This window comes from Pongo pygmaeus, chromosome 12, assembly GCF_028885625.2.
Source record: "Pongo pygmaeus isolate AG05252 chromosome 12, NHGRI_mPonPyg2-v2.0_pri, whole genome shotgun sequence".
NCBI classification, from domain to species: domain Eukaryota; kingdom Metazoa; phylum Chordata; class Mammalia; order Primates; family Hominidae; genus Pongo; species Pongo pygmaeus.
The window spans coordinates 58,957,102-58,972,490 of record NC_072385.2 but is presented as its reverse complement, the minus strand read 5'-3'; the positions used below and the strand labels follow the sequence as shown (position 1 = coordinate 58,972,490).

At 53.4% G+C, this 15,389-nt stretch overlaps 3 protein-coding genes across 5 annotated transcripts; 1 reads left to right on the top strand and 2 right to left on the bottom strand.

The window, feature by feature from the left end:
* Window positions 1–14: 14 nt before the first annotated feature.
* TLX2 (T cell leukemia homeobox 2) lies at window positions 15–2,726 on the top strand. The gene is made up of 3 exons (XM_054476200.1): window positions 15–770; window positions 1,197–1,434; window positions 1,538–2,726. Exons 1-3 carry the CDS (start codon window positions 371–373, stop codon window positions 1,752–1,754), a joined length of 855 nt encoding a protein of 284 aa, XP_054332175.1. The 5' UTR covers window positions 15–370; the 3' UTR covers window positions 1,755–2,726.
* A 978-nt stretch (window positions 2,727–3,704) lies between these two features.
* Window positions 3,705–11,821, bottom strand: DQX1 (DEAQ-box RNA dependent ATPase 1). The gene is made up of 12 exons (XM_054476199.1): window positions 11,638–11,821; window positions 10,995–11,250; window positions 10,525–10,718; window positions 9,443–9,827; window positions 8,845–9,072; window positions 8,654–8,753; window positions 8,391–8,549; window positions 8,115–8,306; window positions 5,491–5,610; window positions 5,132–5,322; window positions 4,615–4,805; window positions 3,705–4,177 (listed from the first exon to the last, which is right to left on the bottom strand). The coding sequence occupies exons 2-12, from the start codon at window positions 11,229–11,231 to the stop codon at window positions 4,021–4,023; spliced, it is 2,154 nt and encodes a 717-aa protein (XP_054332174.1). The 5' UTR covers window positions 11,232–11,250; window positions 11,638–11,821; the 3' UTR covers window positions 3,705–4,020.
* A 329-nt stretch (window positions 11,822–12,150) lies between these two features.
* On the bottom strand, window positions 12,151–15,376 carry AUP1 (AUP1 lipid droplet regulating VLDL assembly factor). 3 transcript variants are annotated; one of them, XM_054474782.2, is made up of 12 exons: window positions 15,066–15,376; window positions 14,848–14,985; window positions 14,618–14,768; window positions 14,237–14,421; window positions 13,906–13,978; window positions 13,737–13,810; window positions 13,429–13,495; window positions 13,225–13,327; window positions 12,970–13,089; window positions 12,747–12,862; window positions 12,440–12,558; window positions 12,151–12,335 (listed from the first exon to the last, which is right to left on the bottom strand). In XM_054474782.2, the coding sequence occupies exons 1-12, from the start codon at window positions 15,113–15,115 to the stop codon at window positions 12,299–12,301; spliced, it is 1,233 nt and encodes a 410-aa protein (XP_054330757.1). In that variant the 5' UTR covers window positions 15,116–15,376; the 3' UTR covers window positions 12,151–12,298. The 3 variants fall into 3 exon arrangements, with proteins under 3 accessions (XP_054330757.1, XP_054330759.1, XP_054330758.1); XM_054474784.2 differs by lacking the exon at window positions 12,151–12,335 and having other exon boundaries at window positions 12,489–12,620; window positions 15,066–15,199; XM_054474783.2 differs by lacking the exons at window positions 12,151–12,335; window positions 12,440–12,558 and adding an exon at window positions 12,561–12,620 and having other exon boundaries at window positions 12,711–12,862; window positions 15,066–15,199.
* Window positions 15,377–15,389: the final 13 nt, after the last annotated feature.

Here is a 15,389-nt window from a genome sequence, read left to right as displayed (position 1 = left end):
CGGGCCGATCCGTCAGTCACTGCCCCAGCCGGAGCTGGCCAACCCTCTCCACCCGGGACTTGGGCAGCGGCGCCGGCAGCCCAGCGTCTATTTGCGCTTGAGAGCCAGCAAGGAAGCTCCAGGGGCCCCAGCTGGTCGTGCTCCTCCGGGATGCAAGTCCCTGCGCGGACGCCCGGCAGCGGCTGGCACGGGCGCGGCTGCTCCGGGTGCACAGGGATGCTGCTGTTTCGGGGACCCCGGCGCCCTGCCTTGGCCAGCCCCGCGGGCCCCTGAGGCCACTCTCCGGAGCGCGCCGCCGCTGGGGTTCTGGCGCTGCCTGAGGCATCCTCCCCAACCACGAACCTCCGGCGGTTCTCCTCGGCCCAGACCGATGGAGCCGGGGATGCTGGGTCCACACAACCTCCCACACCACGAGCCAATCAGCTTCGGCATCGATCAGATCCTGAGCGGCCCCGAAACCCCAGGGGGCGGTCTAGGCCCGGGTCGCGGGGGCCAGGGTCATGGGGAGAGTGGGGCGTTCTCGGGTGGATACCACGGAGCCTCGGGCTACGGTCCCGCCGGCTCACTTGCCCCGCTGCCCGGCAGCTCCGGAGTGGGCCCGGGCGGCGTGATCCGCGTCCCTGCGCACCGCCCGCTGCCTGTGCCGCCGCCCGCGGCGGGGGCGCCTGCAGTGCCTGGGCCCTCGGGTTTGGGCGGCGCCGGAGGCCTAGCGGGACTCACCTTCCCCTGGATGGACAGCGGCCGCCGCTTTGCCAAGGACCGGCTCACGGGTGAGGTTGTCTGACCCCTCCAGCGTCACGCCCGACTCTGACCCCGTCTCCTCATCTCTTAGCTTTCTGCTCCAACTCAAGGACCCCTTTCACACCTCCCACTAGATCCTCCCAGGGGATCCTCCCCCAACTCGAATCTCTGGGTCCTGCCTCCGAGAGGCGATAGGGAGGGAGCTGCCGTCGGCGCCCGTGCCTTCCTCTGTAGTCCCACTGTCCACGCGCGGGGAGGGTACGGTGAAGTTACAGGGGACGTCTCCCTCGCATCCCAGGGGAAGGGTCTTTCTTGGCTATAGGCCTCGGCTGATGCTTAGGGCCCGGGTAAGGACAGGGCGCGGGAGCTCTGCGGCCTGGACAGCCGCGCGGCCTTCTCAGTGGCACCTCGGGCCACCCTGCAAATCCTGCCCTGGTCTTTCTTCCTCCCGGTAGCTGCGCTCTCGCCCTTCTCTGGGACGCGCCGCATAGGCCACCCCTACCAAAACCGGACCCCTCCGAAGCGGAAGAAGCCGCGCACATCCTTCTCCCGCTCACAGGTGCTGGAGTTGGAGCGGCGCTTCCTGCGCCAGAAGTACCTGGCCTCTGCGGAGAGGGCGGCGCTGGCCAAGGCCTTGCGCATGACCGACGCACAGGTCAAAACGTGGTTCCAGAACCGACGCACCAAGTGGCGGTGAGGCGTGGCGCGGGCGAGGGCGGACTGGGGTCCCCGAGCCGGGCCTGGTGAGAAGCGAGGCGGCGGGCGGCCCCGCTGACCCCGCGTCTCCCTCCCTTAGGCGCCAGACGGCGGAGGAGCGCGAGGCCGAGCGTCACCGCGCGGGCCGGCTGCTCTTGCACCTGCAGCAGGACGCGTTGCCACGGCCGCTGCGGCCGCCGCTGCCCCCGGACCCTCTCTGCCTGCACAACTCGTCGCTCTTCGCGCTGCAGAACCTGCAGCCCTGGGCCGAGGACAACAAAGTGGCTTCAGTGTCCGGGCTCGCCTCGGTGGTGTGAGCGACGCCCGTCCGATCGGCGTGGAGCGCCGGGCCCGGAGCGGTGGAGCGCGCGGCTGCCTGCGCCCATAGTCTAGTGGCAGCCGGGCGCGTGAGGAGCGGCAGGCCTTGAGGCTGTCGTCGAGGGCTCCTCCACCACCGGCCGGCTCCCAAGCCAGCGTTGCGCAGATGCACGGCCAGCTCAGAGGCGGCCTTTCCCGCCATTTTTCACTTCACTGCCGTTACGCCGCCGCTGGAACCTGAGGCGCCGAGAGGGCGGGACCTGCAGGACAGTAGCCAATGAGGTGCGGGGAGGGGGCCGGGCTGGCCAATGGGAGCTGCTTTCCTGAGGGACTCGGAATTCTCCGGCGGGTGGTCGGGAGCTGGGGCTCTGCGGGGCTCTAGCGGCGTTGCGCGCAGTGCCGGCTGGGTCTGTACCAAAGGTGTGAAGGAAAGAAGACGCCGACCACGGCGAAGCAATAGAGGGGGTGCTGGAGCGCGAGAGGCTGGCTGATTGTGACCGGAACCAGAAGGTTGTCCACCCCGGGCATCTCATCCCTCAACTGTAAAATAATCGCTAAGGATTCCTTCCTGACTTTGAGCCTCACGTTGTCATGTGTGTTCAGCCTGCTGGCCACATCCTCCGGCAACACGCCTGGGCAGGAGGCGAGTCGGATACTTACACACCCAACGAAAGAGAAAATCTAGAAAGAAAATCTGGCTCTGGTGTCACATAGGGACAGAGAAGGGAGAGGAGGAAACAGTGGACAAAGTTAATGGGCCCAGTGGAGTTAGGGTGAAGAGAATTTGGAAAATAATTTGGAAGTGACAAGCTTAAGAAGAATCAAAGGTAATTCCAAGAGTGGTAATGTGCAGCATCAGGAAATCAATGGTGCTGTGGATGATGAAAGGGAAATTGGGAAGACTGGAGCAAAATTAACTGTATAGGCAAAACTAAATGCTATACCTAGAGAGAATAAATCCTGGAGAAGTGCCTTTAAGGGAAATCAGCTGACATCCACATAGAGGTGGACCTAGATAGAATGAATGAGAACAGATAGAATCTCTGAGGGAGGGAACTCTGAGGAGAAAAGCAGAGTTCTAAGGACTAAACCTTTCCACCAAATTCGACAACCACGTTTGCGATGTGCAAGATGATGGAGAATACCTAAGTCATTAGTCCAAGGGCAGGCTGGGCACAGTGGCTCACGCCTGTAATCCCAGCACTTTGGGCCAAGGCGGGAGAATCACAAGGTCAGGAGATTGAGACCATCCTGGCTAACACGGAGAAACCCCGTCTCGACTAAAAATACAAAAATTAGCCGGGCATGGTGGCACATGCCTGTAGTCCCAGCTACTCAGGAGGCTGAGGCAGGAGGATCGCTTGAACCCAGGAGGTGGAGGTTGCAGTGAGCTTAGATCGCACCACTGCACTCCAGCCTGGGTGACAGAGTGAGACTCCGTCTAAAAAAAAAAAAAAAAAGTCCGAGGGCAGAAAAGGGGAAGGGAAGGAAGGAGAACCTAAGAAGAAAGAAAGGAAAGCATGATGTCTCTGAAGTTTGTTAGAAAGACTTCAGCTTGTGGGTGTGTCTGGGCTGCTGGGAAGCTTGTTAATAGAAAGTCTAGTTAGGGGATGGTTGCATTAGCCTTAAGGTTTAAAAAGGAATTGGATTTAAGTTGTATGAGGAAGAAAGGGAAGAATTTGTCTGATTCCTCTAGCACCCCCATCCTTTGTCCCCTGGAGGCTGGTGCACTGTGACAGAGGGAAGAGAGGCCAGGCTAGAGACCAACTGTAGCCAGACAACTCATGTCTGTGCTAGTGACAACTATGTCGATCATAGCATGAAGGCCTGATTGGAGATGGGAAAAGGCTAGAGACTATATAGTTGGAGGAGCTGGCCCTGGTTATTTACTGTAATATCATCACTGATTTATGGATGTTGTATATGGCACTGCAGGACCAAACTAAAAATTGGCATCATAGAAAAATCTTTTATAGATCGCAAGGGAGTACAAGAATGGGTTTGGCAAAGTTGAGAGAATGGGGGAGCATGTCAGTCCCTCTCCAATCAATAAGAGAAGGCTAAGGAAAGAGTCCTTCCCTATGTGGACTGTGGTTTACCGCATTCTCTCCATTCCCAGTCAACCATTTCTTGGGACTCAGGTTCCAGGGTTTACATTTGACCCTAAACTTTGGGCTTCTAAATCTGTCTAGGTGCTTTGGTGCCACCCTGAGGGAGAATCTAATGTGATGAGATGAACCCAGCTCCATTCCACAGGCAGGCAGGTCACTGCAGGACACAGGGATCTCTGAACTCCTGGGCTGAGGATGATTTGCTCCCTGCTGTAGAATCTGCCATTCCTTCCCTTAGCTGGTTCAGAAGGTCTCTGCTCTCACTGGGAGGCAAGTTACTCAGGAAGTATGGAGGGGCCAATTCCACCAGCCTAATAGAGAGAGTCATAATTAGATGATCTGCATCTTCTCTCTCTCTGTCTCTCTCTTTTTAGAGACAGGGTCTCGCTCTGTTGCCTGGGCTGGAGTTCAGTGGCATGATCATAACTCACTGTAGCCTTAGACTCCTGTAATCCTTAGCCTTAGACTCAAGTAATCCTCCCACCTCAATCTCCCAAGTAGCTGGGACTACAGGGTGGTTTCAAACTCCTAGCCTCAAGCACTCCTCTTGCCTAGGTCTCCAAAAGTGCATCTTCTCTTATAATGCAGACTTTTAAACTTCTTAACAGCCCTTCCACAAATCCTGTCTCCTCAGATCATGTTTTTACTAACCACTAAGATCCCTTCCTCTGTCTCTCTAACTCCCCAGCCATAATTTTGGCCCCAGGGAGAGGAATAGGCAGTATAGGAGGGATGTCAGGGAACTCACATCTGTGGTTGAATCTCAGAAACAATGGAAAGGCAGTTGTCTTTGGATATGGTGAAATTGTGGTAGAGCACCCATGGTGGGGGTCTGGCAGGAGCTCTGCGGCTTCGGTAGCAGCAGTATGAGGAGAGCTGGGCCACATGCTTATGGGTTAAGAGTAGGTAATTTCCAGTCCCGTCTGTGTCTCTGGCCACCTTATTGAAAGGCAAAAATATTGATGGAATAAATAAAAGGGAAGAGGCAGGCAGTAGAAAAAAATAAAAAGGGGATTGAGAAAGAGTAAGGGTGATGAGAGCATTAAAAGTAAAGCATTACCTCTAGGTGTTGTCTGGTCTCTACTATACCTCATGGCATTTTCCATAGCGCCTTTTACCTCAAATCCTCAAGGGAAAAGTCCTTTCTGGTTCTAAAGAATCTTTTGAATGGCCACCTGGACCCTGATTTCAAAGTGGCTTACCAATATTTGTTCTCTTTGCCTTTTGCTCCTTTGATCACCCTCACCCCCACCCTTTCCTCTAACCTTGAGAAAGTATCCTGACACCAGTGCTCTCTGAAGGTCTCTGCGATTCTGCTCAGAGCCAAAGGCTGGTAGGGACAAGGGAAGTTCAATTCGTTGCATGAGTTCTAGGAGTTCTCCCCGAAGTTTATGGGCTTGGCACAATGCTGCCCAATTCAGACCTCGAGCCTGGCACCAAGCCTCATCTGCTCCACCTAGGAGAGGAAAGGGACCAGCTAAACTAAAGTCCTTGAGACCCCTGAAATAACCCAACCCTTAGCCAAAGGGTCGCCTCTTTCTGAGCATAGAGATCTGTCAGCTGACTGCATAACATTTCCCCTCTTTGGAAAATCTGGGATTCTATAAAAGGATGCAGAACTCACTTTGTATAAAGGCTTCATACACCTGGATCAGAGAACTGTGGTCACCATCTGTGTGTTCCAGGGCCCGACGCAGGGCAGCTTCTTCTGCACTGAGTGGAGGACGGGTAAACCCAGGGGCAGCTGGAGGCAGAAGAGTAGATGGTAGAATCTGCCATTTGGGAAATGGGAAGGGATAGTAGTACAAGTAGAATGCTGAAAAGGCAGAAATGTCCCTTTGGGAACTTTATTCAAAAGACATAGATAACTTCTAGGTGCTATGCACTTTATTAAACATTGAGGATAAATAAATGAAATACAGTCTCTGCCATCAAGGAGCTTCAAGTCTGGTGGGAGAGACCAACAGATAAGCAGACTTGATAAGCATGATAGGTGTTTGTATATGGTACTGTGGAAACAAAGAGGAGGATACCTAATCCAGGCTTTAGGTGGTGAGGATGTGAGTGATGGAAGAGAGAAAGATGAGGACCCTTGGGCTAGTATTTGAAATTTGAGTAGGAATTAGCCGAGTGGAGAAGGGGCAGGGAGTATGTTTTAGACTGTGGCAACAGCATGGCATGTAAGTTAATAATATAGCATATTTGGGGAACTGCAAGCCATCTGGTATGGGTGGAGAGAATGAAATGACATGTGGCAGAATGGCAGGAGATAAAGCTGGAGAGGTAGGTATAGGTAAGGTCATGACAGGCTGGAGTACTGAGGAAAGGAACTGTCTTTAAAGTAAAGAGTAGCTGTAGAGGAAGAGTTGTGGTTTTTTTTGTTGTTGTTGTTGTTTGTTTGTTTGAGACAGGGTCTCACTCTCTTGCCCAGGCTGGAGTGAAGTGGCGTGATCATGGCCTGTTTCAGCCTCAACCTCCCAGGCTTAAATGATCCTCCTACCTCAGTCTCTTCAGTAGCTGAGACTACAGGCATATGCCACCACACCTGGCTAATTTTTTGTTTTTGTAGAGACAGGGTCTCACTATGTTGCCCAGGCTGGTCTCAAACTCCTGACCTCATGTGATCCTCCCATCTCAGCCTCCCAAAGTGCTGAGATTACAGGCACAAACCACCATGCCTGGCTGAAGAAGAGTTTTTAAGTAAGAGAGTCCATGTGTCTGAAAAAGTTCACATTACTAGTTAGGAGGCTACTGAGGAAATCCAGCTGAGCAATGAGGAGGACCTACCACTGGCAGATCCTACCTACCATATTCACTGGAAGTGAATATGGAGAAGGGCAGATGAATATATTTATATATATATTTACGTTTAGGAGATAAAAGTGAAATAACCTGGAGAAAGACTGGTCTAGAGTGATGGTAGCAGAGCAGCAGAGATAATAGTATTATCTGAATCTGAGACTCTAGAGAGAGGAAAAGATTTTGTGGTGATGCTGGTGAGGGAGTGGTTTAATAGAGCATTTGAGTTCAGTTCTGAGCTGAGGTACTGTTAACTATTCTGGTAGAAATGTCCATCAGGGGCTGGGTGCCGAGACTCAGGCCTGTAATCCCAGCAGTTTGGAAGGCTGAGGTGGATGGATCACCTGAGGTCAGGACTTTGAGACCAGCTTGGCCAACATGGCAAAAACCCGTCTCTACTAAAAATACAAGAATCAGCTGGGCATGGTGGTGCATGCCTGTAGTCCCAGCTACTTGGGAGGCTGAGGCACGAGAATTGCTTGAACCAGGCAGACAGAGGTTGCAGTGAGCTGAGATCATGCCATTGCACTCCAGCCTGGGTGACAGAGTGAGACTTTGACTCAAAAAAAAAGAAAAAGAAAAAAAGAAACGTTCATCAGGAATTGGGGTATGCTCTCTCTCTCTCTCCCTCTCTTTCCCTCTCCCTCTCTCCCCCTCTCCCTCTCTCCCCCTCTCCCCATCCCTCTCTCCCTCCCTCTCTCTCTGTCTCTCAGATTCGAAGAATGGTATTGGGTGAGAGATACACAGCACAAGGTTTGGAAATTTTAAGGCTAAAGGTAGCACTTCAAACCATGGGTGTGGATAAACTTGCTCAGAGAGTTCAGGGAATAGAAGACAAAAGAGGCAAGAATAGAACCCTGAGGACCAATTTACAATGGATAAGAAGAGGACAAAGAGCTCAAGGAAAAGATAAAGGGGATGACCAGAGACGTAGGATGAAAACCATGAGGAGCAGCGTTACAGAGGCCTAGGGAGGAGGCAGTTTCAAGATGGAGCGGTCAGCAATCTCAAGTGTCAAAAGAAGGTCATGAATAAGGGTTCAAAAGTATCCACTGGATTAGGTACCTGGAAGGTCACTGGTGAGTTGAAAGCTGTTTCACTGGCATGGTAGACCTGAAGCTGGAGTGCAGTGGGTGAGCAATACACCAGTTAGAACAGGATAGAAATCTTGCTGCATAGCTGAAGGGGAGGATAGGGTTGAGGAAGAGGGGTGTGTGAGTTTTAGCAATAACAGATTAGGAGAGATTTAAGCACGCTGAGGGCAAGAACCAGCAGAGAAAAAAGGCTAAAGAGAAAAGAGGGAGATGGGTGACTAAGCCTGGTTCTTTAGGGATTGTGAGGGGTGGCAACTGGAGCAGAGAGGAGAGGGCTAGCCTCAGGAGCACCAAAACCCAAGAGGAATGGCTGAAGTGCTTTCAAGAGCTATGGATTTACAGCAGCGATTTATACCTGTGAGCATGGCAGCCAGGGTGAGCATCTCGTCCACACAGTCAAACTCGCATGAGGCCAGCAGGGCTTTGGCCAGCTCAGGGGCCAGAGGGAACTCTGATAGTATGACACCCAGATCCGACAGGTCCCCATCATCATCCAGGGCTGCCAGATAGTCTAAATCTTCCAGGGCTTGCATCAATGCTTCTGGAGCTGGTGAGGAAACAGGGCTTACAGGATATTAAGTTTCAGAACTGGGTGGTCAGATGGCAGTGCTTGGGCAGGAGAGGTGCTCACCAGGCTGGTCCAGGAAGTGACACTCCCCTGGCTCTGCAATCTGTCTCCTTTTTAGTAGTAACACCAGGGAGCTCAGATTCTCCTCACACACCCTGGGTTGGGGCAATGGTGGAGCTTCTAGTTCTAAGAAGGACTTAGGATACAGGCAGAGGCAGGATCCTGAGGGGAAAAAGACCTGGGAAAGAAGACCACTGTAGATTTCTCTGGGCTTGCATGTTGGTGACTCTTGGGTTTTTTATTTCAGTGAGGGCAAAAGCTCTTACCTGGTGGGAACCCTTTAGCTCGCAGTCGTCTTGCCTCTGCCTGACACTTGCTGATTGGCCTCAACACTTGGAATTCTGCTCGGATCCTAGGATTGTAAACCTGTTGCCCGTCCCCCAACCAAGGCCAAGACAGATCAGAGTGGGCCATTTCTGTCTTTACTACCCCACCGCCATCTCTCTCTCTCACTCACACTTCGGAGCTCCAGTCCTGAGTCGATGACATGTTGGATGGAAGGGAGGGAGAAGGAGAAGTCAGCCAGCCAGTGAGTGACCACAACCTTTCGGGCACCCATGTCCTCATACACAGCCTGAACGGCTTGTCCACAGTCTGGGTGAAGGGGCAGTACTCGTGGTGGAAGCCCTTGGAGAGGCAAGGACTCTACCTCCCTGGACAAGGATTCACAGCACAGAGAAATTTCCTGAGGAGAAGGGTGGGTGGGGCATTAGGGCAGTTCTCACCTTTTTTGGGGTCACAGATCCCTTTGAAAGACTGTTGAAAGTTACAGCCCTTCACTCTGAAAAAATGCAAATTACTTATAAAATTGAAGGTTTTATAATTTCAGGGGTTCACTGAATCACAAATCTCTGCATTAAAGGGAATAAAAAAGTGAGTGGTAAACCTCTTTACCCTGAAATCCTCAAGTTTTTCTCTGGGACCTCAGCGGAGAGTAAATACTGCAACTCTACTGTTCCTAACAGACATTGCTCCCTTTCCCATTCCCCAGGACTGGAAGATGATGATGAGTACCTCCTTTTGCAGGCTGTTTTTTTGTTTTGTTTTGTTTTTACCTCCTCACTGGGCAGGAACACTAGCACATCTCCTGGAGCCTCCTTCTGACACAACTCAAGCACTGCTTGGCAGGCAGCTTCCACCCGATCAGGTGGGATGGTGTCCCAGTAGATGGGGGAAGGTCTCTCACCAGGCTCTCTGGGTATATGCACAATAGGAGGATTGCCCCAGAAAGCTCGAAGCTTAGGTTCAAGGGCTGGGTCAGTAACCACAACCACTCTGAGGTCCCCCGGAAGTTTTTCCAGCCTGGCATCTTGCAGTAGCCCCTGGAGTGAATCCGATGCCACCGACCGCTCCTGAGCCTCATCTAGTACCAGCACGCCCCAGGCTCCAGTGCCTCGGGTCGAGGCCACCTCCTGCAGAAGCAGCCTGTCCCAGCAGAACCTGTTGACATTGGTAGTGGGCAGAGGAATCAGTGTGGACACTGACCAGCCCCACAAGCTCAGGGAAACTTCTCCCCGAGGGATGTATATTTTGATACTGAAGGTCAGAAAAATATGCTGTGACTTCCTGAGCCTATGGACCCATAACTGTGATCCCACAACCCCACTGAGAACACTTTGTTCACAAGGTATACGCCAGCTGGGAAGTGAAATTTTTCTGATGAGGGTGAGGCTGAATGTCTGAGGCCCCTGGCTGGGATTCAAGGACTTACTTTAGCCATCGCACCACACACAATTTAGAATGAGTTGGGGCCAGGCACGGTGGCTCATGCCTGTAGTCCTTACACTTTGGGAGACCGAGGTGGGCGGATCACTTAAGCCCAGGAGTTTCAGACCAGCCTGGGCAACATGGCAAAAAATATAAAAATTAGCCAGGCGTGGAGGTGCGTGCCTGTAATCCCAGTTACTTGGGAGGCAGAGGTGGGAAGATCACTTGAGCCCGGGAGGTTGAGGCTGCAGTGAGTTGTGATTGCACCACTGCACTCCAGCCTGGGTGACAGAGAGACCCTTTCTCCAAAATAAATAAAATAAAAGAGTGAGTTGGGCTAAGGGAGGGTATGGTGAGATGCCAGAGGAATAGGTTTGTTTCTACTGAGTGAGGGGAATTAGATTCGGGTAAGGCCTGCAGAGGCCCCCACCTGAGCAGGGTGTTGGGCCCCGTGCAGTCCTCCTGGGGGATGCTGTATCCAACCTCATGACCCAGGGTCAGGTCCATCTCATCAGCAACCCGCAGAGCCAGGCTCTGGGCTGCAAGAGGGTAGGGCTGAGTAACAGTAACCTGTCCTTTCTGGAACCCTCTGGCCAGCGCAAACTCTGCACACCACTGAGGGATCTGGGATAGAAGTAGGGAAGGAGAGCCAGTGAGGAAGATGTAGGACCTCAGTCAAAAGTGCTCAGGGAACTATGGCCACTTTAATCTCTCCTTATTTGGGGAGTCCCCTGGTCTTTCACCAGCCTCCAGGGCCAGTCTAACCCATCCCATCTCTTTGTTCACCTTCCTCATGACCCCACGCAGCCCAGTCTCCCCTTGCCCAGGGAAAGGCCAATTCCCCAGCTCCTCCCTTTGTCCACTCCCAGAATCTGCCTGCCCCCACAACCCCCACCACACCTGGGTGCTCTTGCCAGAACCAGGCTCCCCAGACACCAGCACCACTCCAGTGGGGTTACTCTCCAACTGCTCCAAGAAGGTAAAGCGAGCAGCCCAGATGGGCAAGGCTTGGCGCTGCTTCAGCAGCTCATAGTAGCGGGAAGAGAAGGGAAGCCCATCAAAGGGGTTCACAGCCAGTTCAGACTCCCCAGGACTTGGGCCATAGTCTTCTGCTAGCCTGAGAGGCTGAGAGGTCATGGTGGCTCTCTGGGAGGATCTGCAGAAGGCAGAGCAGCCAGTAAGGTCATATTTGGTGACCGACACCATCTTCCCACCTCAGCCCTGATCCTTAACCTCTACCTTCAGTTGATCATGCTCTGGGGCCCACCCTTCCCAGCATTTCCTGCCAGGAAACAGTGCTAGGTATTTTGATAAAGGGCTACTGAGAGTTAGTGGACAGTCCCTATAGTCAGGTAGTAGAAATCTACCTGATACTATTACCCTGTTGGCAGGTAGTAGAAATCTTACTTAGGCAGGGGTCCTCAAGGGCAGTAGAAATTATGTGAGACCTAGTAACCTGTGGGAAAGTCCTGAAGGGAAAAGGATAAAGAATATACAGGGTGGGGAGAGGAACAGCAGAGTCACAGGGATCCTGGATTCAAACCTGCTTGCAGCTCTAGGACGTGTCAGGACGGCAGTCAGCTCCAGACCCACGTAGTCACCACCAACCCTGACCGTGTGAAGTACAAAGGTAAATTCCGGCTCTACCTCAGGGATGGGCTCAAACTTCAAATCCTGAAGCCTGCTTTTGGGGTGGGGCTATTTGCTCCACCTTATTTAACCTAGTCAGGAACCTATGGAAAACAGGCTCCAGCTACCACACTGAGCATGTGTGAACTCTATAGATGATGTGTAGTGTGCTTGTGAAAGGCATGCTGGGACTTGTAGTTTTGCAGCAGCTTCCTCCAAAACCTGGGCTGATCACCCAAGCTGGGTCTTCAGTTCAGTTACACTTCCTTAATTTATCACTCATCAGTTGGCATGAGGAGGTGATTTTAGACAGTTGCAGTCTGACTACCCCCTTCAAATGTACAAGACTCTCACCCCCATCCCCCGCAGCCAAGGAATAAGGAACCCACTCACAGGGCTTTTGAGACCCAGAGAGACAACAGACGCCTTGAATGAAAACCATGAATTTAATGTGACATTGGGGGAGCCTCATCCTTCCCTTTTTACCACCCACCCATCCAGCCTGTTGTGAGTTGGGTGAGGGCTGCCCCCAGTCTCCGTCCTGCGGCTCTGGGTGCCATCCTGTTCCTTTGAGCTCAGTCAGCCTCCTGGGCTCGTCTCTCTGTGAATCTCCTGTGGGACATAGGGAGAGATATTATTCAGGCTTTGCCATAGTAGCTCCATAATTCCATTCTCCAATTTGCCACATCCTATTAATTGTCCTCTAACCCCCTCACCTTCTTGCGTATTCATATAGTGCTTGCTTGCGCTCCTGCAGGCTCTCCTGCCGGGCCCAGGAAGACTTGGCAAATGTTAGGGCTGTTGGCTGAGGGGTCACCGGGCCAGAGCTGGGAAACTGAGGTGATCACAATGTCAGAGGGCTTGCGGAGTCATCATCATTAAACACGCATCGAATGCCTACTTTGCAAGAGAGGCACTATGCTAGGGTCTCAGGATCAAAAAAGAAAGGTCAGGGATAAGGGAGTAAGTAGCCTGCCCCCAACTCACCCCAAGACTTGGATCTGACCATTTCCTGGGTCTCACCTTGGGGGCAGAGGCAGTGGGTAGGGACTGAGTTCCCTTGGTGATATCTTCAGGCATGAAAGCTACGGCCCCCTCAAGCAGATTTGTGATAGTCAAGTCTACACAGCCAGTCTTGGCTGGGGAGAAAAGAGAAGGGAGTCCACTCCCTGCTTACTTTCTTCCTTCACAACCCACTTTTCCTCCCTGTGCCCATCTCCCGGTGTGGGGCCACCCTTTCCCATACCCAGGTCTCTCTGGATGACACCCAATGGCACATGGGGCAAAACTTCCTTGACTCTCTGAGCCAGAGTTGCCAGTTGCACATCAGGAGAAGGACCAGGGGAGGGAGGGAAAGAAGACTGGGCTGTGGAAAAAGAAAAAAGAAATTCTGGTAAGTAGAGAACTAGAAGGAGAGGCTAACTAGCACAGGAATAGGGGAGGAATCATAGTAGGCTGAAAAAAGAAACCCCAAAAACTATAATGTATAGAGACCACATACCTGACTGGGGGCGCAATCTGGGGTGTCTTTGTCGCTTCATGTGCTCTGCTTTGTCAGCTGGAGTGAGTCGTGTCCCTGTCTGGCCCAATTCCTTGGCCACCAGCTAGGGAGAATTGGAAGACTGGAAGTGTCAAGATCTCAAGCTTTCCTGCCTCTCCTCCTAAGCAGGGACCCCGCCTCCACCCTGTCTGTGCACCCGACCACCTGTTGTACACGGAGTGCAAACTCCTCATTCGCTTCCCCTAGTTGGCGATGAACAGGACGAAGCCACCTGCAAAAAAACAATCCAGGGCTATGTTGTGGGCACCCAGGGTAGGGGCTGTCACCATTCCCCACTTTGGTACCTCTTTGCATGGTGGGTGGGAAAATAGTAAATACTGTAAATACTTTGTGTTGCCTCTGTGGTAGAACCTTGATATAAAGATCTACAAATGGACAGGGCAGAGGCCACTAATTCCTCGACCTTGAGGTGAGCCTCTCCCCAGCGACCAAAATGTGAGGGCAGTTAATACCTTACTTGATACACCGTGAAAGGGACGAAAAGTGACCACAGCAGTTCTGAGACCCAGGAGGCATCTGACACCGTCTGAGGGGAGGGCATGAAGTGAGGCCTAAGCCAGGGCCAGGGATGGGAAACTTCCCCTCCAAGCCCCAGAGATTCCCTGTTCAACACACACTCACCACAGAGACCAGGGGTCTCTGAACTTGCAGGGTAAGAGGTTGTACCACGTCTTGAATAGAAAATGGCCAGGAACTAGAAGAGGAAGGAGAAAGCAGGATGGGAATCCAGCCAGCCTAGTCAGCTCATACCTGCCTTATAACAGGCAACTGTCAAACTCTACAAGCACATAATTGAAGAATGAAGGGATTCAGGAGAAAGAACTAACAGTGGACAGAAAGGAAATGAACTGGAGATGATGGGGGCTAAGGGCCGAAGAAAGCTGTAAAAACTCAAGGACCCACAAGCTTGACCACCTACCCAGCTGGTGCCCCATACCTGAGCTAAACCCACCTGAAGCGCAGGAGTCCCTCCCGGCCATTGGTGGCCTCTTCCTCAGGGAATAGCAGCAGAGGAGTGGGGGGAAGCCTCGTGGAAGCACAGAATCTCTTGAGTGACTCCACCAACTCCCCCCGCCCATTCATCTCCATGAAGCCCCGAGACCAGCACACAAAGCTGGGGGGACTATTGAGTAGAGGCTGGGAACCAGAAGAGAAAGCAAGAAGAAAAATATTGAGGAAAATGAAAAAAAAAAACCTGACATGTGGGGTAGAGGATCGGGGTTAGGGGTAAGGCTCAGTATCCTCCATGGGGAACGCGAGTGGGGACCAGGGGGGCCTTCAGCTGGGCCCCAGGGAACCGCCCCGGGGCGCTCTCGGCCTCGCTCTCACTCACGGTGCTACAGGTGGTAAGCAAATTGACTATGTTGTGGTCGAAAGGTGTCACGTGGTTGGAAATGAGGACCCTGACACTGTGATCCCGGAGTCCGGAGTCCTCCTGCCGGGCCACGAGCCCCAGCACCGCACACATGGTCCGTACTACGAACCTGGGGACACAGGAGGTGGTGACTGTGTGGCCCCGAGCCAGACCCAGCTCTGACACTCCCCGAACGCCCGCGTCGGAACCTGCGAAGGACGCTGTCTGGCAGCGCGCAGCTGACCAGGAAGACGTGGATCCCGAGAAAGAGGCGTAGGACTAGGAGGCAGAACCCGACTGGCGCGTAGAGCAGCAGCGCGAGCAGCAGGAAGCAGTCACCCGGGAGCCTGGGGGCGAGAGGCGAAGTGGTCAGGCGCCGAAGGCCCAGAGGACGCGGGGATCTGTCTCTTCCCGCCGGGTCTCTTACCGGTGCGAGTCAAAGAGCCGCTCCGGCCCCGGCCCTGAGGGAAGCTCCATAACTGCTGCTTCAGGAGGGCCCGGCCGTCGCCGCCGCCGCCGCCATCTTCGCGCCCGGCCGCAGGGGCTCCTGGGAAGGCGGAGTCTTTGGGCATCCGCCCGGGGTGAGGGGACCCGAAGTCCTGAGGCGCGCCGGAAGGGCTAGCGGTCCCAGCATACCCCGCGGCCCCTTGGGCCGTCTCACAACTCGCGTCCAGCGGAGACCACAATTCCCGGCATTCGTGGGGCGAGGAGGAGTCGGCCTCCCGGAATCCTGGTCCCGGCGTGCACTTCT